The sequence below is a fragment of the Oryctolagus cuniculus genome, chromosome 4 (genome assembly GCF_051225735.1).
Source record: "Oryctolagus cuniculus isolate XC-2025 breed Fujian yellow rabbit chromosome 4, ASM5122573v1, whole genome shotgun sequence".
Lineage (NCBI taxonomy): Eukaryota > Metazoa > Chordata > Mammalia > Lagomorpha > Leporidae > Oryctolagus > Oryctolagus cuniculus.
Genome location: NC_142870.1, coordinates 55,245,247 through 55,273,106, shown reverse-complemented (window position 1 = coordinate 55,273,106; position 27,860 = coordinate 55,245,247). Strand labels below are relative to the sequence as shown.

General features: G+C 41.6%; 1 protein-coding gene and 1 long non-coding RNA gene across 51 annotated transcripts in view; one reads left to right on the top strand and one right to left on the bottom strand.

Moving 5' to 3' along the window:
* Positions 1–27,860, top strand: part of ABI3BP (ABI family member 3 binding protein) — a 295,737-nt gene that overhangs the window by 229,557 nt on the left and 38,320 nt on the right. For 30 of the 50 annotated variants that reach the window (XM_008267027.5, XM_089331568.1, XM_008267020.5 and 27 more), the window contains 7 exons: positions 3,810–3,869; positions 5,130–5,177; positions 6,292–6,372; positions 9,136–9,213; positions 13,098–13,163; positions 18,679–18,747; positions 27,064–27,141. In XM_008267027.5, the coding sequence (XP_008265249.4) occupies positions 3,810–3,869; positions 5,130–5,177; positions 6,292–6,372; positions 9,136–9,213; positions 13,098–13,163; positions 18,679–18,747; positions 27,064–27,141 (480 nt within the window). The remainder of the gene's footprint in view (positions 1–3,809; positions 3,870–5,129; positions 5,178–6,291; positions 6,373–9,135; positions 9,214–13,097; positions 13,164–18,678; positions 18,748–27,063; positions 27,142–27,860) is intronic. The other 20 variants (XM_089331596.1, XM_070071996.2, XM_017347153.4 and 17 more) reach the window with 4 other exon arrangements.
* Positions 15,622–17,008, bottom strand: LOC149126977 (uncharacterized). The gene is made up of 2 exons (XR_016233073.1): positions 16,273–17,008; positions 15,622–15,900 (listed from the first exon to the last, which is right to left on the bottom strand). It is a non-coding gene; the product is annotated as an uncharacterized LOC149126977 (long non-coding RNA).

Genomic DNA, 27,860 nt, shown 5'->3' with positions numbered 1-27,860 from the left:
TAGTTCACTTTACAAATGCCCACAATAGCTAGGGCTAGGCCAGGCCAAAGCTGGGACCTGGGAACACCCGAAGGGCCTCCCACATGGGTAGGAGGAACCCAAGTACTTCAGGCATCACCAGCTGCTTCTCAGGGTGTGCATTAGCAGAAAGCTGGAATGGGAAGCAGAGTCAGGACTGAAATCCAGGCGCTGCAATTTGGGATGTAGATGTCGCAAGCAGCCTCTTAACCTCTCCTCCTGATTTACATATAGATGGTTCTTAAAATTCATGTGATATCATCCAGTAGAAAATACACACATCAGAGGTCAGAAATCAAGTACACTGGGAACACAGTACTTTAAGGGATGGACAGATGGGCAAGAGAAAAGAGCCATCAGATGTTCCTGCCAAGAATGATTGGAGAGAACCAGGAAAGGAGCTGGGAGATGAGGCAGGAAGGGGTCTTAGGAAGGGAAGCATGGCAGGGAGGTAGACAGGGCTCGGAAGAGGCCCCTGACCTAACAGTGCAGACCCAGAATCCCATCTTCTGAAACCCTTGGACTGCGTTCTTCAGAATTCAGCAGTTTTCAGATTTTAGGAAATGAGTAAAGTATATACACTATGAATTATAGATATTAACATGTCTACAGTGAGAAGTATGTACAGTCATACAGAGCAAGATAAATAAAAGTTATAAGTAGCCCTTAAATTCATACCAGTTGTGTATTGCTGTTGAATAAGCTGGAAACTCCGTCTTTCAGAGCTTCGAGGACTTCAGAATGATGGATAAGGTTGCCAGAGAGGAGTGTAGTGGAAGCCGGTCCACCATGGATGGAGAAGACAATTGAGACCTGAACGTAGATGATTTTGATTAAATGAATGAGATGGTTTGAAGCAGGACCCATGTCAAAGGAGTGATAGTTTCTTTTAGCATGTTGGATCACTTCTAGCTATTTCATAGAAAGGCAAGAACTCATGAAGAAGTAGACATAGATAGTGAGGAAATATATAGGATAATGGAAACAATGGCAAATAAAGGCTCCAGAGGACATGAGAGGGAGAGTGACCTAGGACTCATGTAGTGCCTTTAAGGTGACCTCCAAAAAAGGCAGCAGTACAGACCTCTAGGACTGGGCCAAAAGGTACCAAGTAAGAATGAAGATTAGAGAAGTCTGAGGTGAAAAGGTTGCATGGTCTGCTTGTAAGGCAGTTTTAAGGCAATCAGTCTCTGCAGCCCGCTGTCAGGGCCAACTTCCAGACTGCATATTCCACCCTCTGTATCATCTAACTCTCACATTCCATGCACATTCATTTCATCCATCTTGGCCACTGTGCAGTTATAGTTACTGTTTTGTGCTGGTTGAATTCTTCTTTGATGTGATATCCTTCAAAAATGCCATTATGGGTCCAGCACTGTGGGATATCATATGCCATATGGATGCCAGTTCAAGTCCCAGCTGCTCAACTTCCAATCCAGCCCCCTGCTAACGCTCCTGGGAGAGCAGTGGAAGATGGCCCAAGTGTGTGAGTCCCTGTACCCACATAGGAGACCCAGAAGATGCTCCTGGTTTCAGTCTAGCCCCACCACAACCATTCTGGGAATGAACCAGTAGATGGAAGCGCACACATGCTTTCTACCTCCCTCCCTCCCTCCCCCCAGCCCCCGCCTCTCATCCTCTCTCTCATCTCCTCCTTACTCTGTAACTTCCAAATAAATATTTTTAAAAATATAGTTATGATAGTTGATGAGCCAGTCAATAGTAAACTGGTAAATATAACTGAGTCTAAAGTAGAATGGTGAATATTTTCATGAAGAACTCCAACCCACCTTTTCAAATAAACTGTCATTATTTACATTGCTCAGTTTCCCCAAAGATGGAAGACATGGGTGTTGTGGGATCATGCTCTTTCTTAACATACAGAGGAGTGCCACGAAGGCAAAAAAGTAAAACTTGAACTTCTTAGAGCTGTAGTTGGCCAAGTTGAAGAGTGATTCATCTCCCTTTCCTGTAAATATTTCTATTTCTTTCCTTTCCACTGATTTCACCTGCTTTAGAAAGTGTGCCGTGGCAGTTTATTAAATCATCACTTCGTGCTTGAAAAGAGAAGTGCCAGTGGTACAGCTGGAGTGCACATTACCCTGGCCTAAATTCTCCAGTAGACTGTAGCAGCAGCAAGCAATGTATTTACAATATGGTGGATTTATTAGTAGCACATGCTTCTCAGCTTCTCTCTGATCCCAGTTCCTCTTTGCATAGTCTAGTACTGTGATTAATTAAGGAACTTATAAACTACAGGCTGCTTTGTACATTCATGACCTTCGCAGAGCCAAATCAAAGAGCCTTCTCCCTCAACCTCCCGATAGACATTTAGTTTGACTTACAACTGGAAATTCATTGCATCTTATCACTTGAATCTCCCAAAATACTGCCTGGCAAAGGCAAAATATTCACGGTAGTCTTGGGCGTTCTCCGACATCGTGACCCACTGATCTTTCTGAGGTTTCCTTTTGCCCTTGAAACAATGTCTAGATTTTTAAAAATTCTCCTGGAGGTCACCTTAATTTAGCTCATAGAAGTTCTAATTGGGTCAAGTTCTATTTAGGTACCAAATTTAGTTTAATTTAGTTGGCCTGTAGAAGGCTAGACTAAGAACAGATGTGGTGTGACAGTTAAATATCTTAACAATGGAAAGGGAATGTCCATTTTATGTAACTTATTTCCACACGAATGGGAAAGTGGCACTTGACTGCCTTATGATACAGAAGTTTCCTCCACTTTCTGCGGCAGAGTTCTAGCCTGAATCCTAATTTATTTTACATCACCACATAGGCTGCAACAAAATTACCCTGCCCTGCTGGTAAGAGAGACAGTAGTAGTTGTGAAATCTTCAGTGTGGTAGGAAAAACTCTCAGAGAGTAGACCTGGGAAGGGCCTCCTTTAGAGGGAAACTGAGTCAAAACTTGGCATGAGATTTTTCTCATAGAAATCTGGTACTAACAATAGGCGAATCACTCTGGGATCGTACCCTATGAGAAATAAGATACCGAGTTTCCAACTTAGTGTTTTGTTTCGGTTAAACTAGTACATAATCATTAATAAGATAGTGGATGTGAGTAGGTTGATTGTTTACCTCACGTTTTTGTCTTTTGTTTTCATATTCTCATACATCGACTATCTCTAAAACCTAATAATATATTGAAGCCATATGGCCAAGTAAGTCAAAAATGGCAACAGTCAGGGTTTATCTAGCTTTTGTTTTTACCATGTAAGAAGGATTCTCATAAACTTGTGGTATCTTCTAATAACTGATTCCTTTAGCTTTATTTTTTTCCTCATTGTAACTACTGATGTCATTTAGAATGAAATTTTGTCTTCCTCCAATGTTTAAGAATTTTTTTCCTTTGTTGTTTCTCTCAATCTGTGGGCCACTTATGTGCTTCTCCTAAGATACCGTATTTCCTATGGCTGTCAGTGGACGTTGAGCATGAATGTTGAATGGCAGTTAATTGCTTCGGGGGAATGCTAGCTTTCAGTTTTCTAAATGCCTTACAGGAGGCCTACCTTCTTGAGTTTAATTACATTAGCTACTTCCCCTTTTTGCCCTCAGGACATCAGAATGAACTGTGACTTTGTCTTACTGTCACTAGAACCTATCCCTACACCGTGATGTTGTTCCGTTTTGAAAGGAATAGTCATCTGCTCGGTTTTCTTTTGAGCTATCACAGAAATACCTTCCTTCATGCTCTGCAGGATTTCGTACCGATGGGTTAAGTTCAGGTGCGACATTTAGAGTATACAGTGTTTTATAATCGGTTTCTTTTTTCCAGTTACAAAAGATGTGCTTCTTCCTCGTAAACCAGAACCCGAGGTTTCTCAAAGTGAACCTGGTAAATGAATTATTTTGTTTTCCCTATTAGGAAGTATAGTTTTCAAAAAAATACTCGTAAGGTCAATATATTTTAATGGCTATGATATGAAAGATGTTCACAGAAAATTATGGATATAAAATGTATATTTTTTCAGGGAATTTAACTCATACAATCTGGTTGAAATGTTAGCATCCTCTTAAATAAAGGAATAATATATAATGAATTTTCCTTGGAAGTATATTTATTGAAAGTTGACCATGCTAAAATTATAAAACATAATTATTAACTGAGCCAACTAACTTATATCCTTTTAACAATTGAATGTAACTACATCAGAGTTGGACCTGTCCTCTTAAGGAAAAAGTAGGGATGCCCACTGAAAACTTTCTTAATCAATGGTGAACAAAAATCTTTAGAGTTTTTATTAAACTAAATTCTCTGGATGCCATCTAATACAGGTTGAGTAACCCTTATCCAAAATATTTGGGACTTAAGATTTTGGGATTCTTTTTGGATTTTTGGAATATTTGTGTATACATATTGAGATCTCTTGGGGGTGGGACCCAAGTCTAAACATGAGATTCATTTATGTTTCATATACCCCTTATATACATAGCCTTAAGGGTTTTTTTAAGTAGTTTTACTCTTCTTTTAATATTTATTTATTTATTTATTTATTCATTTGAAAAGCAGAGACAAGGCAGGGGAGGGGGGAGAAAAAGAGAAAGAGCACTCCTATTTGCTGATTTATTCCCCAAATGCTTGCAATACCTGGGATGGGCCAAACCATAGCCAGGAGCCAGGAACTCTATCAATCTCCCAGTGGATGTCAGACCCAGCCACTTCATTCAATACCCTCTGCTTCCCAGAGTGCATGTTACCAGGAAGCTGAAGTTGGGAACAGAACTAGGACCCAGAGACACTCTAGTACGTGATGCAGGCATCCCAAGTGGTGTCTTAACCAGTGGGCCAAATGTCTGCCCCTGAGTAGTTTTATAGAGTATTTTTGTTGCACTTATACTTCGACTGTGACCCATCATATGAGGTCAGTTGTGGAGTTTTCCACTTGTTAGTTTTTGTATCAGTGCTCAAACATTTTTGAATTTTGGAGCTTTTTGGATTAGGGATGCCCTACCTGTATGAAGAATTTTCCCAGATGATGACTTAAAGAATGTTTAAATGACTACATGGATGCATCTATAAAAATAAAGGAACGGTTTTGACTTCCCCAGGTAGTAATTCTCATAAATATGTTTCTTTAATTTGCTTTTGGCACAGTTCTGCAACCTGTTACCTTTAGAATTGACCTACCAAAGACCACAATAGGTAATGCCTTTCTGAGATTAACCAACTCTAATTGTTTTCTTTGCTACCATCAGGAATTCAGGAACTTCTCACATAATCATAACTGAAGCATCATATCTTCTCAATCCATTTCATCATTTCATCCTCATATGATTTCTCTTTCCAAAACAGAACAGCAGTGCTTTCACTGTTGTAAAGGCCTTGCTCTGAAGACCAACTTAAGAAAGCTCATTACTAAGTGCATCCATATCTACCTCATTTACCTTCATGATTCTAACTTGTACCCATCCAGTTAACAATTTCTCTTAGTTTGGTGGTTCTCAGCTGTCATTATTATAATATAATGTCATGAGATGTTTAAAAGCTGTGACAAAAAATATGATAATTGGGGGCCAGCGTTGTGGCTCACTTGGTTAATCCTCCACCTGCGGTGCCGGCATCCCATATGGCGCCGGGTTCTAGTCCCGGTTGCTCCTCTTCCAGTCCAACTCTCTGCTGTAGCCCAGAAGGGCAGTGGAGGATGGCCCAAGTCTTTGGGCTCCTGCACCCACATGGGAGACCAGGAAGAAGCACCTGGTTCCTGGCTTCGGATCGGCGCAGCGCCAGCCGTAGCAGCCGTTTGTGGGGTGAACCAACGGAAGGAAGACCTTTCTCTCTGTCTCTCTCTCTCTCACCGTCTATAACTCTGTCAAATAAAAAAATATTATAATTGGTCAAAATACTAAAAAATGCCAATTATTTATTTGTAAATAAACTGGAGCAAACTTGGGAAGATGATTCTGACAGTGATAGTATTGCAGCTCATTTTGAAAACCTAAATGCTTTCTTGGGTGAGAGAGAAAGGGATGGAGCTACAGCTAAACAGACCTGAACATATGTAACTCACACTCCATCTTAACCAGGTATTCTCATGAGAGCTGTCAAGCAGAGAATGCCATTTATTATGTCTTGGTGTAAAAGCAGTTGAGAACCATTTGAATATTCCACAGTCATTTTTCTAATAGTTCTTTGATCATCATCACTCAGTTCATGCTTTTTTTTGTTTTGAATGAAGGAACACCCCATGTGATACCAGTCTTCTCTGGTGCTGTCCTTGAATCTAAATATTCACAACCTTGATATTTTTCTTTTGCAGCTCCTTTAGAGACACGAGGCATCCCTTTTATACCTATGATCTCACCAAGTCCTAGTCAAGAGGAACTATTAACCACTCTGGGTAAACATGGTTTTGATATTTCAGTCCAATAAGAGGCCTGTTTTGTAGACATTGCCCTTAAGGTGACTGTAAGGACATTATTTCATCTTTGTTTCCAAAAAGATAGAAAGTCCTTTTTAACAATATGGAAAAAATTCCATCCTCTCTTGATACCTTTACATTAACTGTATATTTACCTTTCTAATATTTATCCTGATTTTCAATATAAAATGAGAATGTTTGCAAGCACCTTGATGGAACTTCAATTACAATTAGTCTTCTGTTCTTTATCCTTGAGTTCCAGGAATTCAGCCAACCTCAGATAAAAAATATTTGGAAAAAAAATTGTGTCTGTACTGAATACATACAGACTTTTTTTCTTGTCATTGTCTTCTAAATAATAGAGTATAACACTTATTTACATAGTATTCAAATTGTATTAGATCTCATACATAACCTTGAGATGATTTAAAGTATACAGGAGGAATGTGCAGGTTAAAAACAAACACAACAGCATTTCATGTAAGACTTGAGCATCCACATATTTGGGGACTGACACGGGGTCCTCGAACCCATTCCCCGTGGATACTGATGGGAGTCATCTAATAAAGCAAGAATGTTCCTGTATTAGTTCATTACTCATTGCTTTAAAATGCCTGGGAAAGCAAATGTTTATTTTAGCTTACAGTTTTCAGGTTACAGTTCTGAATCGGGTGTCCCTGTAGTCTGGTATCATGTGGAAGCTTACTGGGGCAGGTGTGGAGGAACAATCATGTGGTAAGGCAGGAAGCAGAAAGAGTGCAGCTAGGCAGAACTGGAACTCAAATAATCAGCAGTCTCACTAGAACCAATCTCTAAGAGCATGCCCCAGTGACCTAAAGACCTCCCACCAGCCCACCTCTCACATATCATAGTTAGATAAGTCTCTGCCCTCAATCCATCAAGCATTAATATCTAAACACTTGTTTGAGTGATAAGTCAATCCATCAGTTCAAACCAGTGTCCACTTTTATTGGTTTTTCTGTATTTGGAATTGGACTTAGGAAGAAAAATCAATCATCTAGTACTTATTTCTGGGGGCCATTACTGGGTGCTAACTGCAACACCAAGCAGTGCAATTTGCCAAAATAAAACAACACAACCCCCCCCCCAAAAAAAGGTAGGTCTTTATCCTGTCCTCTAATATGAAGACAGCAATTAATGACAATACTGCTTCCTATATGCCTCATGTACTACATGTATCCTAAAAGTTCATTCACACAAGAATTCTGTGAAGTAGGTCCTATTTCTTGCTCCACCCTACAGATTAGAAGATTGAGGCATAGGGCACTTTATATTTTTTACCAATGTAATACAGCTAGAGTAGTGCCAGTATTGGAAACTGCATATTATCAGTGGAGCCCCTAGGGTTAACCCCAATTGTTATTACAATGATAATATATTAACTCCAGTGTATTGAACATTATAATTATTACAATGTGCACATTATAATGAATGTGGTAGAGAAATGAGCATCAGGCTACCTAGATATATCAGGGAAGGCTTCCAAGAGGAGATGGTGTTTGCAACTAGGTCTTTAAGTTGGAATGAGAGTTAAATCATCACAGGAGTGAAATATCCTTCCAGGTTAAAGACAGGTGAGAAAGAGGCACAGGGCAGGGAATGGCAGCTTGACTGATAAGCGCGTGGACTGCATACCTGGAAGGCCAGTTGGTTTGAGCTGGATGTGTCGAGCTCAGCATGAATGTGTTCACTGTGTCACCTAACTACTTAGCTACAGGTGAATCAGAAAGCAGGTATTCCTAGCCTGTGTTCTCTGGCCCTTCCATGCTATGTTTGACATGGCTGTGTTTAAACCAGTATCTCAAATAAATCCATTCTGTGTTTGTGTGCACATGTGCTCACTGAAATAGTTGGTGACTTTATTTTAAAAGTAAACACTTTTTGAAAACAAGCAAGCAAATATACTGTAATTATTACTCAGTACTCATCTATTCTAGCCTAGGCCTGCAAAGTCAACCTCACCCATGATGGCAAAGAATGGTTTTCCAAAACCACTATTGGATGTACTAATTATATGACTTCCACTCCCTATTTTTTTTTATGTATTTTGACTTACTGAAGCCAGTATTGTAAGTATCTGTCTTGAGAGGGGCAGAAAGAAAAAGGTAGTGATATATTATCTACACCAAGTATTTCCTTAGGCTCAATATGCAGCAAACTGAGCAGTGTAACTTGCTGCATCGTGTCTGCAGGATGTCATGTTTTCAAGATAATATAGAGGTAGAAGTATTGCCATACTTATTTTTTTCAGGAGAAATATGTCAATAAATATAAACTGCAATTTTCACATAAGGAAAATATTCTTATGTATAAATATCCATTTTTTCATATGATAGTTTTCACATAAATAATTTGTGAGACTTATAAATTAGGGAGTAGACATGAAGGAGATAAATGAGTAAATACAGTTAATAGACTCTACTGTATGAGCCACATTCAAGGTTAGCATACCCAGAGTCCATGAAATGTTGACCTTGAGCTAAAGGCTCAGGGAAATTTTGGAAATACGTGTAATAACTATGAAAATAATCATGTAAAACAAAATATAAGTAGGTTATTAAAATATACCATTAACTTTGAATTGTGATGATTACTGGTCATATTTTAAAATGTAACTTATCCTTTGTCATTGCATGGGACAGAAAAGAGCATGAGGGTTTTTTGGTCCTATCCATGGTGACAATTATTTAAAATGAGCCATCCAACTGTGTTTTTCCCCAGAAGAAACAGACCAATCCACCCAGGAACTCTTTACAACCAAGATTCCACGAACAACTGAATTGGCAAAGACAACTCAGGGTAATGCTGTTTTCCCACCTCTGGATAGTGGCTTTTCCTGATTTGCCTTTAATACAGAAAAAAAATCTTCTTTACAGAATGCAATTCCTCATCCCGGGGTATTCTTTGATTATTTTCATTTCATAGATGCCAAATTGAATGCTTTTATGAGTATTAGTGGAATATGGGGAAGACGAGTTCTGAAGTTGGATCTTTGCTGTTGAAAGTATTGTTGACCACCTGATGCTGACAACTAAAAGTGAAGGCTCCCATTTTCATTTGTTCATTTTTTCACAGCTGATAAATGAGAACCTTTACCGCCTTCCCCTTCTGTCCCTCCTGCCTCTTCTCCTCTCCCTCCATCACTCCTGTACCCCCTACTGAAGCACATTGTTATTGTGGCCTGGAGGAGAAGCTATTAACTACAAAAATCACCTTTCTTAATAACGATATTTAAACATCTAGGGAAGATATTCTCTTGGATTTCTTATTTTAATCTTTTCTTCTCTGTCATTTTCTACCTTTCATTCTTCTTTCTGATTTACTGCTTTTGGGGAGCTGAACCCCCCTGCACAGTCCCTGGCTCATCTTCATGCTCTCAGAAGCCTTTGCTTTGTATATCTTTCTATCTGACTTGAGGTGTAGTTAGCTGTGGATTCCATTAGTGTTGTTGATTTTTTATGACCCTTTTTGTCCATCTCTATTAGTTGGTAGGAAGAAAAAAAATACATATGCAAAAACAAACTTTGTGAAGAATTGGAAGACAAATTTATTTTATAAACCATTGTCAGTCCCAATTCAAGGGAGAAGTTGAGAGAAGAAATTTGGCCAGCCCCGCGGCTCACTAGGCTAATCCTCCGCCTTGCGGCGCCGGCACACTGGGTTCTAGTCCCGGTCAGGGCGCTGGATTCTGTCCCGGTTGCCCCCTTCTTCCAGGCCAGCTCTCTGCTGTGGCCAGGGAGTGCAGTGGAGGATGGCCCAAGTCCTTGGGCCCTGCACCCCATGGGAGACCAGGATAAGTACCTGGCTCCTGCCATTGGATCAGCGTGGTGCGCTGGTTGCAGCGCGCCGGCTGTGGCGGCCATTGGAGGGTGAACCAACGGCAAAGGAAGACCTTTCTCTCTGTCTCTCTCTCTCACTGTCCTCTCTGCCTGTCAAAGAGAAGAAATTTGAAATGATAACAGTAAGGGAAATCTAAGGTATATGTCAGTGGGGCAACATGATTAATACTCTATGGTCAGGACAGTTCATTGAAAGTTTTATTAACTTAATTTATAATTATGCACAGAAGTAAATTTTTATTGCATTTTATTAACTGTAATCCATAATCTGTACTTTGGAAATTTATATTCATTAAATAAAAGTTTAAAAAGTAAAAGCCTAGAGCAGCTTTCTCAAAGCCATGTGTTGTTTGCTGATGAGCTGTAAGTAATTCCCAGCCCAAACTTAAATTATATTTTGGCTCTTTTTTTAAATATTTTTAAAATTTTTTTTATTTGACAGGTAGAGTTACAGACAGTGAGAGAGAGAGAGAGAGAGAGAGAGAAAGGTCTTCCTTCCATTTATTCACCCCCCCAAATGGCCGCTACGGCTGGCGCTGCACCAACCCGAAGCCAGGATCCAGGTGCTTCCTCCTGGTCTCCGATGTGGGTGCAGGGCCCAAGCATTTGGGCCATCCTCCACTGCCCTCCCGGGTCACAGCAGAGAGCTGGACTGGAAGAGGAGCAACAGGGACTAGAACCCGGCACCCATATGGGATGCCGGCACCGCAGGCGGAGGATTAAACAAGTGAGCTGCGGCGCCCGCCCTTGGCTCTTTTTAATAAAAATTTCCTTCTAGGCGCCTGCGCTGTGGCATAGCTGCGCCTGTATCCCATATGGGCAGCAGTTCAAGTACCAGCTGTTCTTCCAGTCCAGTTCCCTGTTAATGCACCTGGAAAAGCAGCAGAAAATGGCCCAAGTGCTTGGGCCCCTGCACCCAAATGAAAGACTGAAGGAAGCTCCTGGCTTCTGACTCGAAATTGGCCCTGCCCTAGCTGCTGCAGTCATTTGGAGAATAAACCAACAGATGGAAGATATTTCTCTCTCCTTCTCTCTTCCCCCAGCTCCTTCCCTCCCTCCCTCCCTCCCTCTCTCTCCCCCTCCCTGTCCCTCTTTATCTTTCAAATAGATAAGTAAAATCTTTAAAAAAAAAAAAAAAAAAAAAGTTCCTTCTAGATTTAAGTGAAGACTTTCAAAAGGAAAAAAAAAAAAAAAAACAAAAAAAAAAACCTCTGATCCCATGGCTTTGCAATAATCAATGCAGAACTGATTATTTCTATGCTCTGCTCTGAATCCTTTTCTGCCCCAAATTTTAAAACCCATACATCTTGTAGAATGAGACAAGTCAGCAGCATGATTCTTGCATTTATTTTCTTTAAGCAAAAGCAATCTAACAGTCAGAGTCTTAATTTTCTCTAACAGCAGTGATCTGCTCAGTCCGGTTATTACACTTGGGAAGGCCTGTCCTCAAACTATAGTGAGCTTCAGTGTGAGTCTGTTGTTATAGGTCTGCAGCACAGCAAAAACCCTGCTGTCACACTCTACATTGGAAGCTTATAAACAAGCTACATTAGAAGCTATTTCACAGGTGCAGTTTTCTTAGCTCTGTAGGCAAAGCATTTCTGATTTATGATTATATAAATATCCTCTCAAGATATGAACCAAATCATCAAAATGCTGTAATCTGTTTCCATAGTTTGCAAGAACATTTTTCCAGTCTTAGTTACAGCGCTGCCAAGAGAACAGTGGTCTCGAGAAGATAGCAGAAGGGAGCAGTAGGGGGGGTGGGGGGGTGGGGGGGGGGTAATGGTTGACTTCCAGGATGAATGCACACTCCACATCCTTAGGGAGAAAGGGATTTCAGCACCTAATCACAGATTCACCCGCTTGTGGCCCCCCCTTTTGTTCGTTGGTTTAGCAAGTCTCCCTTAGGAGTGCTGCCCATGCAGTCCCTGCATAAGAGGAGCAGAAAATGAGAAGGTGCAGCCAGCACCACAGCTCACTTGGCTAATCCTCTGCCTGCGGCACCGGCACCCCAGGTTCTAGTCCCGGTTGCTCCTCTTCCAGTCCAGCTCTCTGCTGTGGCCCAGGAAGGCAGTGGAGGATGGCCCAGGTCCTTGGGTCCTGCACCCGCATGGGAGACCAGGAGGAGGCACCTGGCTCCTGGCTTCGGATTGGCACAGCGCGCCGGCCACAGTGCACCGGCCATTTGTGGGGTGAACCAACGGAAGGAAGACCTTTGTCTCTGTCTCTCTCTCACTGTCTAACTCTGCCTTCCCCAAAGAAAATAAAAAGAAAAAAAAATGAGAAGGTGCTTTGGGTCCTCCCTTGATGGGCAGAACACCAGATGTCATTTTCCCTCATTCCTACAGCTTTATGGATGGCACTAAGTCAGTACTTACTCACATTAGGGGCCATGAGCGAAGCGAGTTGACAGAGCCCACATGTTCCTACTCTTCTTTCCCTATCTAAAAATCTCTCTCTACCTTAAAGGGTGCTTTTCATCTTTTTTGCAAAATCATGCACAGTGACCCTTACTGAGAGATGATTTATGGGTGGTGGCTTATATTTATCATGTTAAGCAACTATCTGATAAAATTAATGATCTTGGAAAAACATGGACTAAATGATCACTAATTGTTAATGCCCCTTACAAATGACCTACCTCACTCTATTTGTACCTTTAACTTTCAGCCATGAATATCCTCACTTGTTTTATTTTCCTTTAGCCTCATTGGAGATTTCAGAACATTCTTCCTACTTCCATACAAAGTATATGAATTATTGGTCTCTAGGGTGTTAAATCCCCCATTCAGGGAGCTTTGGAATTTCAGTTATTAATTATGAAGTGTTTCTCCATTTCAGCACCACACAGACTGTACACTACTCCTGTGAGGCCCAGGACACCAGACAAACCCCACGTCAAACCTGGTGAGTTGTTTCTCTGTTGACCTAAATAATCAGCAGACTGGGGCAGATGTGAAGAGGATTGAAACAGCCAAATGCACCAAAGAGGGATATTTATTGTGAAATTACGATAAAGAACATAACAGAAATTCTCATCCTTGTGAGTAAATGAAAGGTACTGATGAATCCATGGAAGTGACAAGGCTTTTTAAGAATGATCAGATTCTTGATGTGAATGGAATGGGAGAGGGAGCGGGAGATGGGAGGGTTGCGGGTGGGAGGGAAGTTATGGGCAGGGGGCGGGAAGCCACTGTAATCCAAAAGCTGTACTTTGGAAATTTATATTTATTAAATAAAAGTTTAAAAAAAGAATGATAAGATGCAGAGGCCATGATGCAACATTATGGAACACTACAGATAAAAAGCATTCAAATTTTTTTTATTTATTTTCATTTTATTTGAAAGGCAAAAAGAAAGACAAAGATACCTTACATCTGCTGGTTCACCCCCCACATGCCTGCAATAGCCAAAGCTGGGCAGGCCAAAACAAATCAGTTCAGGTCTCCCTCCCGGGTGGAGGGTCTCAAGTACTCAAGCCAGCATCCAGGGCCTGTCTAGGTGCACGTTAGCAGGAAGCTGGGTCAGAAATGGAGTAGCCCAGACTTATATTAGGCACTGTGATATGGGATGCAGACATCCTGAGTAGTGACTTACCCACTATATCACACATTTACCTCTAAAATCATTTTCAAAATAATACTTACACATAAATCTATCACACACACACACACACACACACACACCTCTACCTTCAATTGTCCATGACAGTTATAGAAAGAGCATGGAGTTAGCTTTGACATAACGCTGCTTTTCAAAATGTCTTTAAGAAATGTTCTCAGTATAGAAGGGCTCTGGTTTGGTGAGAATATTTTTACTTGACTCTTTCAGAGGATTAAGGAAATTATAGGTTGTAACTAGCAAAGATAAAAGTTATAATTATTCACTGAGGAATATTTTAAATTTATTGCATTCTCCGAAAGTTCTGGGAGCTCCCTCACTAAAGCTTGTTTAGGGAAAAGTTAACTTGGGAGAAGAGGGTTGGTTTGGTCCATGTAGATCACTTATGCTGAAGTACAAGTTGGACAAATGATTCTGGAATTTTCTGTCTTATTTCACTGTGATTCTCATGGAAGTCGCTTATAAATGAATGTTCTTGGTGAATTGGTGAATGTAGCTCCAGACAGGTGAGAGAAAGATTAAATACTTTTAAAGTTTGTATGTATGTATTTGAAAGAGGGGAGGGGATGAGGTTTTATCTGCTAGTCCACTCCCCAAATGCCTGCAACAGACCAGGCTGAAGCCAGAAACAGTCTGAGTCTCCCATAAGGGTGTCAGATTCATTGCGTACTCCTCCCAGGGCAGGTACTATCTGGAAGCTGAAATCTGGAGCTTAGCTAGGACTCAAATCCAAGCACTCTGATATGGGATATAGTCATTCCCAATGGAATCTTTTTAAAAAATTATGTATTCATGCATTTGAAAGGCAGGGTTAGAGAATGTGAGAGAATCAATGAATCTTCCCTCTGCTTCTTCACTCCTCAAATGACCACAATGGCTGGGGCTGGGCCAGCCCAAAGCCAGGAACCTGGAACTCCATCTGGGTCTCTCATGTGGGTGGGTGGGTGGCAAGCACTTGAGCCATCTTCTGCTGCTTTCCCAGGCACATTAGCAGGGAGCTGGATCAGAAGTGGAGTAGAGGCTGGTGCAGTGGTACAGCACGTTAAGCTGCTGACTACAACACTGGCATCCCATGCAGACTCTGATTCAAGTCCTGGGTTCTACTTCCAATCCAGCTCCCTGCTAATGCACCTGGGAAAGTAGCAGAAGATGGCCCAAGTCCTTGGGCCCCTGCCACCCACGTAAGAGACCCAGAAGAAGCTCCTGGCTTTAGCTTGGCCCATCCCCAGCCGTTGCAACCATTTGGAAAGTGAACCAGCAGCTGAAAGATATCTCTGTGTCTCCCCCCCCCCTTCTCTGTTTCTCTCCTCTCTCCTTTTCGTTCTCTGTACCTCTGCCTTTCAAACAAATAAATACTTTTAAAAAAAAAGTGGGGCAGCCAACACTCAAACCAATGTTCATATGGGATGCTGGTCAAAGTGGTAGATTAACTTGCTGCACCACAACACCAGCCCCCTCAATGACATCTTAATCACTGTACTGAGCACCCAGCCCTTGTATGTATATACTCTTTGGTGTATATAGAACCCATATATTTTGTTATAATCCTCTAACTCTTAAAGGTAATCAGGCACAGAAATCTTTTATAAACAAATATGTCTTCATGTGGCTGTTGTGTCATGAAAACTGGTGAGAGTTGAAGGTGTGACAGGTTATATGAAACATTTCTGTGAAATAATAAAATCAACAGGAATGGCTAATGACAGTTGGGTCTTTGCCATGTGTCCTGTGAGATACAGCTGAGGGAGTGAGGTGTAAGAGGCACTAGAAAGTGGATTCAAGGGCAGGTGTTGTTGGCAATGGGTTCTGTGAGCTGATTTGAGTCCTGGCTGCTTCGCTCTGATCCAGCTTCCTGCTAATGTATCCTGGGAGGTAATGGATAAGAACTGAGTGCCTGGACCCCTGTCACCCACATGAATGACCCAGATGCAGTTCTAGGCTTACCGCCTTCGACCTGACTCAACCCTGGATATGTGTGGGCATTTGGAGAGCAAACCGGTAAATGGAAGATCCATCGATTGACCTCTTTTTTTTTTTTTTTTTTTTTTTTTTTTTTTTGACAGGCAGAGTGGACAGTGAGATAGAGAGACAGAGAGAGAAAGGTCTTCCTTTTTGCCGTTGGTTCACCCTCCAATGGCCGCCGCTGCAGCCGGCGCACCGCGCTGATCCGATGGCAGGAGCCAGGAGCCAGGTGCTTTTCCTGGTCTCCCATGGGGTGCAGGGCCCAAGCACCTGGGCCATCCTCCACTGCACTCCCTGGCCATAGCAGAGAGCTGGACTGGAAGAGGAGCAACAGGGACAGAATCCGGCGCCCTGACCGGGACTAGAACCCGGTATGCCGGCGCCGCAAGGTGGAGGATTAGCCTATTGAGCCACGGCGCCGGCCCCGATTGACCTCTTTTTTTCCCCAGCCGCTCTCTTCCCCCTTCTTCTCTCCCTTCCTCCCTTCCTTTTAAGTAGATGAAGGGGCCAGCACAGTGGCACAGTAAGTTAATCCTTTGCCTGTGGTGTTGCCATATGAGCGCTGGTTCTAGTCCTGGCTGCTCCTCTTCCGATCCAGCTCTCTGCTATGGCCTGGGAAAGCAGTGGAAAATCGTCCAAGCATTTGGGTTCCTGAGCCCATGTGAGAGACCCAGAAGAAGCTCCTGGCTTCAGATCAGCTCAGTTATGGCCATTTGGGGAGTGAACCAGCAGATGGAAGACCTTTCTTCTCTCTCTCCCTCTCACTATCTGTACTCTACCTCTCAAATAAACAAATAAGATCTTAAAAAAAAAAAGATTTATTTATTCATTTCAAATTCGGAGTTACACAGAGAGGGGAGAGGCAGAGAGAGAGGTCTTTCATCCACTGGTTCACTCCCCAATTGGTCGCAATGGCTGGAGCTGTGCCGATCCAAAGCCAGGAGCCAGAAGCTTCTTCTGGGTCTCCCACGTGGGTACAGGGGCCCAAGGGCTTGGGCCATCTTCTACTGCTCTCCCAGGCCATAGAAGAAAGTTAGATTGGAAGTGGAGCAGCCAGGACTCGAAATGGCACCCCTATCGGATGCCGGCACTGCAGGTGGCAGCTTTACCCGCTACACCACAGTGCTGACCCCAATAAATAAGATCTTTAAAAAAATAAATAAATAAAGGGCCGGTGCCATGGCTCACTTGGTTAATCCTCCGCCTTGCGGTGCCGGCATCCCATATGGGCACTGGGTTCTAGTCCCGGTTGTTCCTCTTCCAGTCTAGCTCTCTGCTGTGGCCCGGGAGGGCAGTGGAGGATGGCCCAAGTGCTTGGGCCCTGCACCCGCATGGGAGACCAGGAGGAAGCACCTGGCTCCTGGCTTCAGGTTGGTGCAGCGCCGGCCGTAGTGGCCATCTGGGGGGGTGAATAAACGGAAGGAAGACCTTTCTCTCTCTCTCTCTCTCTCTCTCTTACTGTCTATAACTCTACCTGTCAAATAAATAAATAAATAAAAAGTAGATAAAAATATAAATTTTTTTAGATACAGCATACTCAAAAGCAAACAATCTGGCTCCAGAATCTGCTCACTTAACCACAGTACCCTCAGTGCTTTTTCTTAAAATTTTTCTAAATTCATAATGAAATAGGTAAAGTTCAGAGCAGGAGAGAAATTTAAATGAATTCATCTTAGCTTTGTGTTCAATAATGGATGTGTACAAGGACTTCCAAAATGAATTCAATTCTATACCTAGATAGCTATCTCTAGAAATTCCTATGAAAGGACCACCATCGTACAAGTTAAGAATTCAGCCTTGAATTAATACACTGAGGATTTAGTTATTCATGAGAAATGTAATCCTGAGCCTTCCTCAATTCCATTTTGAATGCATCTAATGCTTATAAATTAATATATTTCCCATTTAGAGTTATAAATTCCTTAGCCACTTATTTTCAGTCAAGTACTAAATTCCAGTGAACACCTTGATTAACATTTTAAGTCTTTATGAATATTGCCAACTTACCAAAATATATTCTGAAGGATATTTTTATGGTAAACCGTCATTTTTTTTATTGCCTCGTTAAATGACTTCAGTTCTCTGAGAATCTTTTTTTCCTTGGCTGTGAATTTTTAGCATGAAAACATCTGAAATGGGTTGGGCATCTGGCATAGTGGTTACGAGGTTGCATGGGAGGGGCCAGTGCTGTGGTGTGGCAGGCTAAGCCTCTGCCTGCAGCACTGGCGTCCTCTATGGGCACTGGTTCACGTCGCAGCTGCTCCTCTTCCAATCCAGTGCTCTACTATGGTCTGGGAAAGCAGTAGAAATTGGCCCAAGCACTTGGGCCCCTGCACCCATGTGGGAGACCAGAAAGAAGCCCCTGACTTCAGATCGGCCCAGCTTTGGCTATTCAGGCTATTTGGGGAGTGAACCAGTGGATGGAAGACCTTTCCTGTCTTTCCCTCTCTCTCTCTGTAACTCTGCTATTCAATAAATAAAATCTTAAAAAAAAAAAAAAGATGCTGTGTGGTACACTTGCATCCCATATCAAGTTTGACTCTTGGATCCAATTCTAGTTCTCCAGCTTCTGGGTGATGCACTCCCTGGGAGGTGACAAGTGATGGCCCAAGTACTTGGGTCACTGTCACACACATGAAAGATCTGCGTTGAGTTCCTGGCTCCTGGCTTTGGCCTGGCCCTGCCCTGGCTGTTTTGGACATTTGAGGAGTAAACCAGAAGATGTGTGTGTGTGTGTGTGTGTGTGTATCTTTCTCTTTGTCTCTCAAATAAAATATTTTAAAATAAATGCTTTAAGAAATAAGAAGATGTCCAAACTTTATTTCCTGATTTCTTGTAGTTCTGGATAAGACAAGACCTGCCAGACCCAAACCCAGTGGGATGCCCAGCGGGAATGGAGTGGGAACAGGTAATGGTGACAAATTTATTTCCTTTTGAGCCTATCAAAATTATAATGTTATTATTCAATTTTTGTAATTTTGTTGAATTCACACTTTAATTCCTCTCTTTTTTTAAACTACTTTTGGAAGTTCCTAGTGAAACTGGAATTGAAAATTCTAACTCATCCCAAAATTGTTCTAATGTCTCTAAAAACGTTAAAGAGGAATAAGAGGAATGTTTCATTTTTATAAACTGAGTCTGCTAAATTAGCTGCCACAGATAATCTTTTTTTTAAGATTTATTTTATTTATTTGAAAGCAGAGTTACAGAGACAAGCCGAGAGAGAGAGAGAGAGAGAGAGAGAGGGAGAGAGAGAGAGAGGTCTTCCATCCACTGGTTCACTCCCCAAATGGCTGCAACAGCTGGAACTGAGCTGATCCGAAGTCAGGAGCCAGGAACTTCTTCCGGGTCTCCCATGTGGGTGCAAGGGCCCAAGGACTTGGGCCATCTTCTACTGCTATCCCAGGCCATAGCAGAGAGCTGGATCAGAAGTGGAGCAGCTGGGACTAGAACCGGGCATCCATATGGGATATCAGTGCTTCAGGCTAGGGCTCCAACCAGTTGCGCCACAGCACCAGCACCCACATGCAATCTTGAATCTTAATAAAACCCTGTTTAAATATGAACTACTTAATGAAAATAATAAAAATGGTTGTTTTCCTAAATTTCAAGACACTTTTCATACACACGCTGTTGGAAACTCTCATGACTTGGTTTTCAAGTTTATAATTTCACAAGTACAAAAATAATTTTTTTAAGTCCTGCATCTGTTAGCAATCAGGAGAATGAATTTAAATAAGAAGAAACAGATTTAATCATAGTGATTAGCAATTGGTCACCCTGGTTACCGTCATTAACATTACCAAACCACTGGAATTAAGTAAGTAACATAGCCATAATCGGGCAGATCAGTAGAGTAGGCATCATTAATAGATAATTAGAACACTGATCTGATAAAAGTCCAAACACTGAACTTACTCCATGGACAAATGGTAATTATTAGATGACTTAATGTGAAATTACATCATTCTCTTGAAATATTTTTAATTGTATAAATCTTATTTGTTGACATAAAAAAATAAAAATACAAATTTACTTGATGCATATATATATTTTATCAACCCATGATGATTCCCTAATGATAAAAAGATATGAATAGTACCTAAATATATTCAACCCAAAAATCAGTTATGTTTCTTTTAGAATATATATTTGTATTTTTCACTTGATTATTATGGTGTCTAAAGTTCTAAAAATTCTCCTCAAACCAAATAATGAGGCCGATACTTTAAATTCCTGACTCCTGAAAAGCAAGCAAACAGCCCAACATCTTCCTGGGCTCAGGTGCTCCTTCTCTTCTTCCCTACTGTGGGATTAGCCAGTGCATAATTTCTCAGATTGATGTGATCAATCTGACTCTAAACAGACTCTTCTCTCAGATCCTTCTGGGAGAAAGGTAGTTCCATTCCCCAACTAACATTTGTTACACCTGTTCTTTATTCTTTGTCTTTCTGAGGTCCCTCCCAAGGTAGGACTTCTTGTCTACATGCAAGGAATGGGGTCAGCAGACAATGTCCAGCTGTTAACTCCTGTAGAGTCATCCTTAGTTGAGAAGTCCTTGACTGAAGATCTGGGTGTTACATCTCCACATATACCGCCATAATGCATAGAAAACAAATGGCATTTACTCCAAGAATGCAAGGTTGATGCATAATTTAGCATAATTTACTGCATTGATAGAATGAAGGAGAAAATGCTATGATCATCCAAATAGATACAAAAAGCAACTATTAGACAAAATTCAAAATTCATCCATGATGAAAATTCTCAGGAAATTAGAAATAGAGGAAAGTGTTCTCAATCTAATAAAAGGCATCTCTGAAAAACTTACAATTAACATCATATTTATTGGCAAAAGACTGAATACTTTTCGCTTAAGACTGAGAATACAGCACCATTCCTTACTTTGGCCACTTTGAAAATAGTTGTGGGAGTCAAGGTCAGTGCAGGGGCAGGTGTTGTGGTGCAGTAGGGTAAGCCACTGCCTGGGACACCTGCAGCCCACATCAGAGTGCAGTTCCACTGCCAGCTGCTCCTCACTCAGCTTCCTGCTAACTGCATCCTGGGAGGCAGCAGGTGATGGCTCAAGTGCTTGGACCCTGCCTTCCATAGAAGGAGTTCCAGGCTGCTGGCTTCACCCTGGCTCTACCCTAGCTATTGCAGACATTTGGGGAACAAATATCTGCACCAGATGGAAGATTCATTCTCTCCCCCTCCCCCGTGTGTTTCTCTGTCACACTTTTAAATTAATAGATTATTTTTAAAAATAAATTCAATGTAGTAAGGCAAGAAAAGGTGTAATTGGCATAAAATCAGAAATCACAGATAAGCATATTATAAGGGAAAGTTTAACACCTCTCACATATTTGACAAGGATGATGTTTTAAGAAATTAGTGAGAAAAAATGTTTTAAAATCTTTCTAGGTTATAAACTTATTTGAGTTCATCTTCCTTTGATTATACATAGTTTTAATCTGTCTAGCTTACAAAAAGGCAGCTGTTCATATAACTTGATTTTCTTCTTTGCACACAATGCTGTCTCATCTAAGTCTCTTTCTAGTCCCCATTGGGTCCTAATGAAAGATCATTTTGGTGTCGATTCTATAAACAATTTGGACATCATGCTCAGAATACTTAATTGTACTTCCCATTTCACATATGAGGGTACTTTAAAAGCTTATGGAAAATTGAATTAAAATATATATTTATTGTGGTATATATAATTTTGCATGCTTTTCATAATTGGCATTTTCAAAAACCTTTTGAAGACCTTTCATATTCAAAAGTATTTTGCACCAAAATTACCTTTATATTCAAGCTTTTTAAGTATCATATATTTTCCTATGACTTTTCTTATTAAAGTTCTCAATACTTATATTTTACATTTTAAATATAGTTGATAAAGCAAATGTGTAGGATATACACTATATATATTCTTCAATATATATATATGTGTGTGTATACATATATGTATATATATACATACATGTGTATATATATATACATATATGTGTATATACACTCTTCAAGATCTTGGGCCCTTAAGACCTGGAAAAAATGTTTTAAAAAAAGATTCTAAGCCTTCAAGACTATGAACATTTGACTGCTGGGATCTCTCTAAAAACTTCACAACGGGGGGCTGGTGCTGTGGCGCGGTAGGTTTATCCTTCGCCTGTGGTGCCGACATCCCATATGGGCGCTGGTTCAAGTCCTGGCTGCTCCTCTTCCAATCCAGCTCTCTGCTGTGGCCTGGGAAGGCAGCGGAAGATGGCCCAAGTGCTCCCTGTACCCACGTGGGAGACCCGGAGGAAGCTCCTGGCACCTGGCTTCAGATCGGCCCAGTTTCGGCCATTTGGAAAGTGAATCGCTTTGTCTTTCCCTCTCACTGTGTCTAATTCTGGCTCTCAAAAAAATAAATAAATAAATAAATAAAAACTTCACAATGATTCCCTAAACTTCAGTAATATTTAAGACATATTAAACCCAGTTTTTTATTTCTAATTTCATAACATCATTATCTATATCTTGCCCTGATTTATGTGTTTTCAAACGTGTATATCTATGTATATATATATATACACATATATATTTATGTGTTTTCTTTTTTTTTTTTAAAGATTTATTTATTTATTTGAAAGTCAGAGTTACACAGAGAGAGGATAGGCAGAGAGAGAGACATGGAGGTCTTCCATCTGATGGTTCACTCCCCAGTTGGCTGCAACAGCCAGCGCTGTGCCAATCCGAAGCCAGGAGCCAGGAGCTTCCTCTGGGTCTCCCACACGGGTGCAAGGACCCAAGCACTAGGGCCATCTTCTACTGCTTTCCCAGACTATAGCAGAGAGCTGTATTGGAAGTGGAGCATCCAGGACTCAAACCAGTGCCCATATGGGATGCCAGTACTTCCGGCCTCCTATGTGTTTTCAAACATATACATATACATACATACATACATACATACATACATACATCTGCCTCAATGTTAAGAAGTAGCCTGCAGAGGTTGAGATTTTAGGTGCACTATTCTTTTTTTTTAACATTTGTTTAATAAATGTAAATCTTCAAAGTACAATTTTTGGATTATATCGGCTTTTTCCTCCCATAACCACCCTCCCACCTGCATCCATCCCACTCCCTCTCCCATCCCATTCTTCATCAACATTCACTTTCAATTATCTTTATATACAGAGGATCAATTTAGTATATACTAAGCAAAGATTTCAACAGTTTAGGTGCACTATTTTTCTGGCTTTCCGTTTTTCAAGCTTTCCAGAGGTAGATCTCAGCCAAGGTGCGTTACTGATACCAGAATCTCTTGAGAGCTGCCTGCGGAAGTGCAAACAAACCAAGGGTGCACTGGGTCAGGGGGTTGGGCAAACCACAGCCCCACTGGCCTGTTTTTACAGATCAAGTTTTATTGGGACACAGCTTGCTTTTACAGTACAGTAGAGGGGTTGAATAGTTACGACAGAGTCAGTTGAAAATGTTTACTGCCTGAGCCTTTACAGGAGGTGCGCGCTGACCCCTGTCCTGGACGGTCTCTCTGACGTTCTTCCTGAAGAAGGAAGCTGCTGAACTGCTCAGCTATTCTTTCATTCAGCCGGTGTTTATGGTCGTTCCATCGTGTGCCAGGCAAAGTGTAATTCTGAAACCACATTGGCACATGCGGTTTGGCAGGCACTGTTTAAGCTGAATCTCAGACTCCTTTTTCTACGTCCTAACGAGGAAACCACATCTTACTGCCCCATGTGGAGTGCTCCGCACACAGAACACAGACTCCCCTGGGTGAGGAATGTGTTTTTCTGGGCTGTGGCTAAATCCTCCAGTCTGCTGGCTCATTGTCCCTGACTTTTTAGCCAGGTGCAAAGATTCGGGGACAAGGGTGCAGAGACGAGTCATTCATAAATATCAAACCATTTTGGTTACTGGGAATGGAGTCATTGATACATTTGAAAATTGATTTCCAGTTTTCTGTGTTTGCTTGCAAAGTTTTTGTTACCATGGTTAAAAATACCCAAATCATTACTTCATCTTGGACAATAAGGTTCTAGGGGTGGGCTATTAAATCTGGAGATTTTTGGAGAACTCCCATGAGGCAGTCGGGAGCATGTCATGCTGAGGTTCAAAGCTTGATGTTTCCAGAGCTCAGTCTGCCGGTTAGTGGATACGTTGATGAAACGGGCCTGCAGGACGAAGAATTCAGGTCACACCCTGGGCCAGACGGCCTGATTGGCTGCCAGTTGCTGAGGATTCGTTCTCCTCAGTATCTCCCTTACTGGCTCCCTTCTTTCTCCTCCCATTGCCTCTCCACTGCCCTTGGCCTTCGTTTGCTCTCCTCTGACTCAGGGCAGTAGAAGTTCACCGTCTCCCCGGGTCTGGTGCTCGTCTTGCTGCCTGGATGGCATGCGGAAACCACAGGTCAGAGCAGGACAGGCAAGGCCAGGGGGAGCTCGGTCTCCACCTCCATCCCCATCCGCCAGGCCCCACGCTGCTTTCCCCGGTGCTTTCATACGCCACCAGCTTCTGTCCGTGTCTAAAGGCTGGGGAAACTCCAGCTCGGCAGTGATACTCTGTGAAGTGGGGACCTACCTGTGAGTGTCAAACAGTGTCATGCCTCTGTCTCCACTATACAGTGACAGGACATGGTTCGTTTCTTTCCGTTATTTCCCTTGATTAGAAAAGGCTGGAAGAATTTGTATGTTGGGCCTTATTCATGAAGAAACCGTGCAGAATTTTTTATTCTCTGCAGGGCACCATATCTCCAATTTACTGGCCCAGTGGCAGATCTGTACTTGCCTGGCCAGGATCAGTGGTATGGCTGGATAACACATGCTTGCTAGCCATGGCCCTTCAGCCCCTCCCACAGTGGTGGAGAGTCAGCCCATATGAGACTTGCAGTCCAAGGCTCTAGGGCTATGGTCACGCAGAGTCAGTGTGAGGAATGAGAGAGAGAAGACAGTAAGCACTCTGTGCTGTACCTCTTAGTGCTTGAGAGATAGGCTTTGGAGCTGGCCATGTGTGGATCTTGCAAGCTGAGAGACCTTGGGCAAGTTATTCAACCTCTCCTTGCCTTGGATGTCCTTGCCTGTGGGACACGGAAGGCATCTCCCATACAGAAGGTGATAAGCATAAGTCAGGTCATGAATATATAAAGTGTTTGTACAGTACTGGATAGAAATATTTTGTTTTCCAAGGACAGAAATCTTTGGAGAAGGGCTATGAAGGTAGATCTGCTCAAGGAACACATAGCCCACTAGCCTTCTGGAGTAAATTAAAAAAAAAAAAAATGTAGCTTTGAGAAACAACAGCAAACCTCGCCAAACCAAGCTATCCCAATGACACAAGTAGAAGGATTTTCCATACCCCTGTGCCATTCACAGAGTAACCACCAACTGAGCCATGTTCTTGGCCCCACACCACTGACAATGGGGCACAGGAAGAAGAGTAAAGAACCCTTTGTTTTCACTCAGCCTGTGGAATTAGCCACAAAATAGTCGTTGCCTGCAGAAACATTTTTTTCCTGCCACAAATAAGCAATTTTCAATTCATGGTTCCATATAAACCATCTGCATAATTATATATTAGGATGCCTCAAAAAGTTTATGGAAAATTGAATTGAAATTTATTTTGGTACAAAAAAAAAGTTTGAAATCTGTGAGATGATGAAGAATATGTATTATCAAAAAATCTATAGATTTCAAATTTTTGCATCAAAAAAGTTTATTTTTTATTTCATTTTTCCATGAACTTTCTGCAGTCCCTGGTATTACCTCCTATTTTAGCAGCAGATTATGGGATTGCATTATAATCACGTTCATCCCCTGAATTTCGCAAATCAGTGTGGGGATGTCATCTAATTTTTGGAAACCAGAGCTTCTGTTGTATTTCTAATCAATATATCTGCCTGCACAGTAAATGAGATTCAATTTTTAATGTCCCTGCATAGTCCCTGGGATCACAGTGAGCATTCAAAACAGTTATTGTCCTGTGTACTAACTGCTATGTTAACTAAATGTTTCATTCTTATTTTTTATGTGTAATTATGGGGTCGCTGCTGTGACGTAGTAGGTAAAGCCACCAGCTGCAGCACTGGCATCCCATATGGGTGCCAGTTCAAGTCCCAGCTACTCCACTTCTGATCCAGCTCCCTACTATGGCCTGGGAAAGCAGTAGAAGATGGCCCAAGTCCTTGGGCCGCTGCACAAATGTGGGAAACCTGGAAAAAACTCCAGGTCCTGGCTCCGGATAGGTCCAGCTCTGGCTGTTGCAGCCATCTGGGGGAGTGAACCAGTAGATGGAAGCACATGCTCTCGCTCACACGCTCTCTCTCTCTCTCCCCCCGTCTTTCAAATACATAAATTGTTACAAAAATTATGTAATTTACAGTCAGGTCACCCAAGTAGGGATTCCTTTTTAGGATGAGCCATTTTATCTAAAGTGACATTTATGACTGAGATTCTGAAAATGACTGTTTCTATTCTTTCTAAATAATCATAATTTTAGAATAATATGAAACACATTGGTCCCCTCTACCAATCAAAGCTTCTTAAAATCCAAGCCTGCCTGGGTATTGAGATGAATTGCTAAGCAATAACCACTGGATTGTGTTTGAAGGACTTGAGAGAGAAAAATATCATACCAAGTAATTTTCAGATCAACTTCATCTAAATAATGATTTGGAGCTCTAGGCCTGTGCAGGCCTAATTTATAAATCCCAAAGGTGATCCTGCTTTTAGCTTCAATACCCTGACAGCCAAGGCCTATTGAGGAATAGTTTTAAAGTTAATTCACTAAGTATAAACCCAAACACATTAGAATTCTAAGTTTTTTTATGGGCATGGAGGAGTTGGAGAAATTTTTTTAAACCACAAATTGTACCCAGGAATAGTGGCCAAAAGTAGGCAATCTTAGTAGATGAAATGTTGCCTGGTAGGGCAGTCCAACTCAGGAAGGAAATGTAGGATGAGTGAGGCCTGTGGAAAATAGTGACAAAACCACAACCCACAATCATATCCTAACTCCACATACAAAATAGCAAAACCAATGAATGTAGGACTTTGCCTTTTTTCTACATCCAGGCCATAGAAGCCAATTAAAGTGTCTGGGTACACAAACACCAATGCCCTACTCTGAAAATAACGTGCAGTATCTTTGACAATGCTACCAGTTTCTATGAAGCACAGATTTGCACCATATATTTATTTCCTGTTACTATCTCTGTTTACAGGGGTGAAGCAAGCACCCAGGCCGTCAGCTACTGGCAGGAATGTGACAATAGATTCCACCCACTCCACAAAAAAGCCAGGTAAGGAGGAAGATGCTGACTTCCTTAGAGCAGCTTAGCTCTGAAACTTGGACAGTAACTGCAGTAGCATTTATTGCAGCTAAAACACCAGCACCCACACAGCCTCCCAGGTGTCAGAACCATGCTAACAGTGTGTGTGGTCTTCCGAGGGAAGCATTCCAAAAGGGTGTCCTTGGAGGAAATGAAAAGTAGTGTGTGTACCTATTAAATATTAATAAGAACCTCTACTTAATCTAAATTTACTATTTAATCTCTGATCTTCTGAGGGGCACAATGAGCAAAAAAAAATGCTGCAGAGTCACTGTGGGTGACTAGCTTTTAATCATGCGCCTGTTTTGCCCTTGTATAGTATATTATCATATCCTCTTGCCTGAAATGATTTATGTCCCTGATTTAAGAGCCAAAATTATGAAGCTAGCACCTCAGAATACCTTTGCATTAAATGAGGACTCATTGGTTTTTAAAAGGATGCCGTGAGACATACTCTGGTATATTACTATCTCCATCATCATCATTGAAAACCACACACACATAGTCACACAAAAATGCACACACAAACACACACACACACACATAAAGATTCTTTGTATCCTCCTTTCCCCCCCCTCAGTATCCTGGGAAGTACTTAAAACCACAGGGCATTTTCCAACATTGACCATTTTACTTGAAGATTTTAAAACCCAACTTATATTTTGCAAAGGAAGACAAATTGTTAAGCT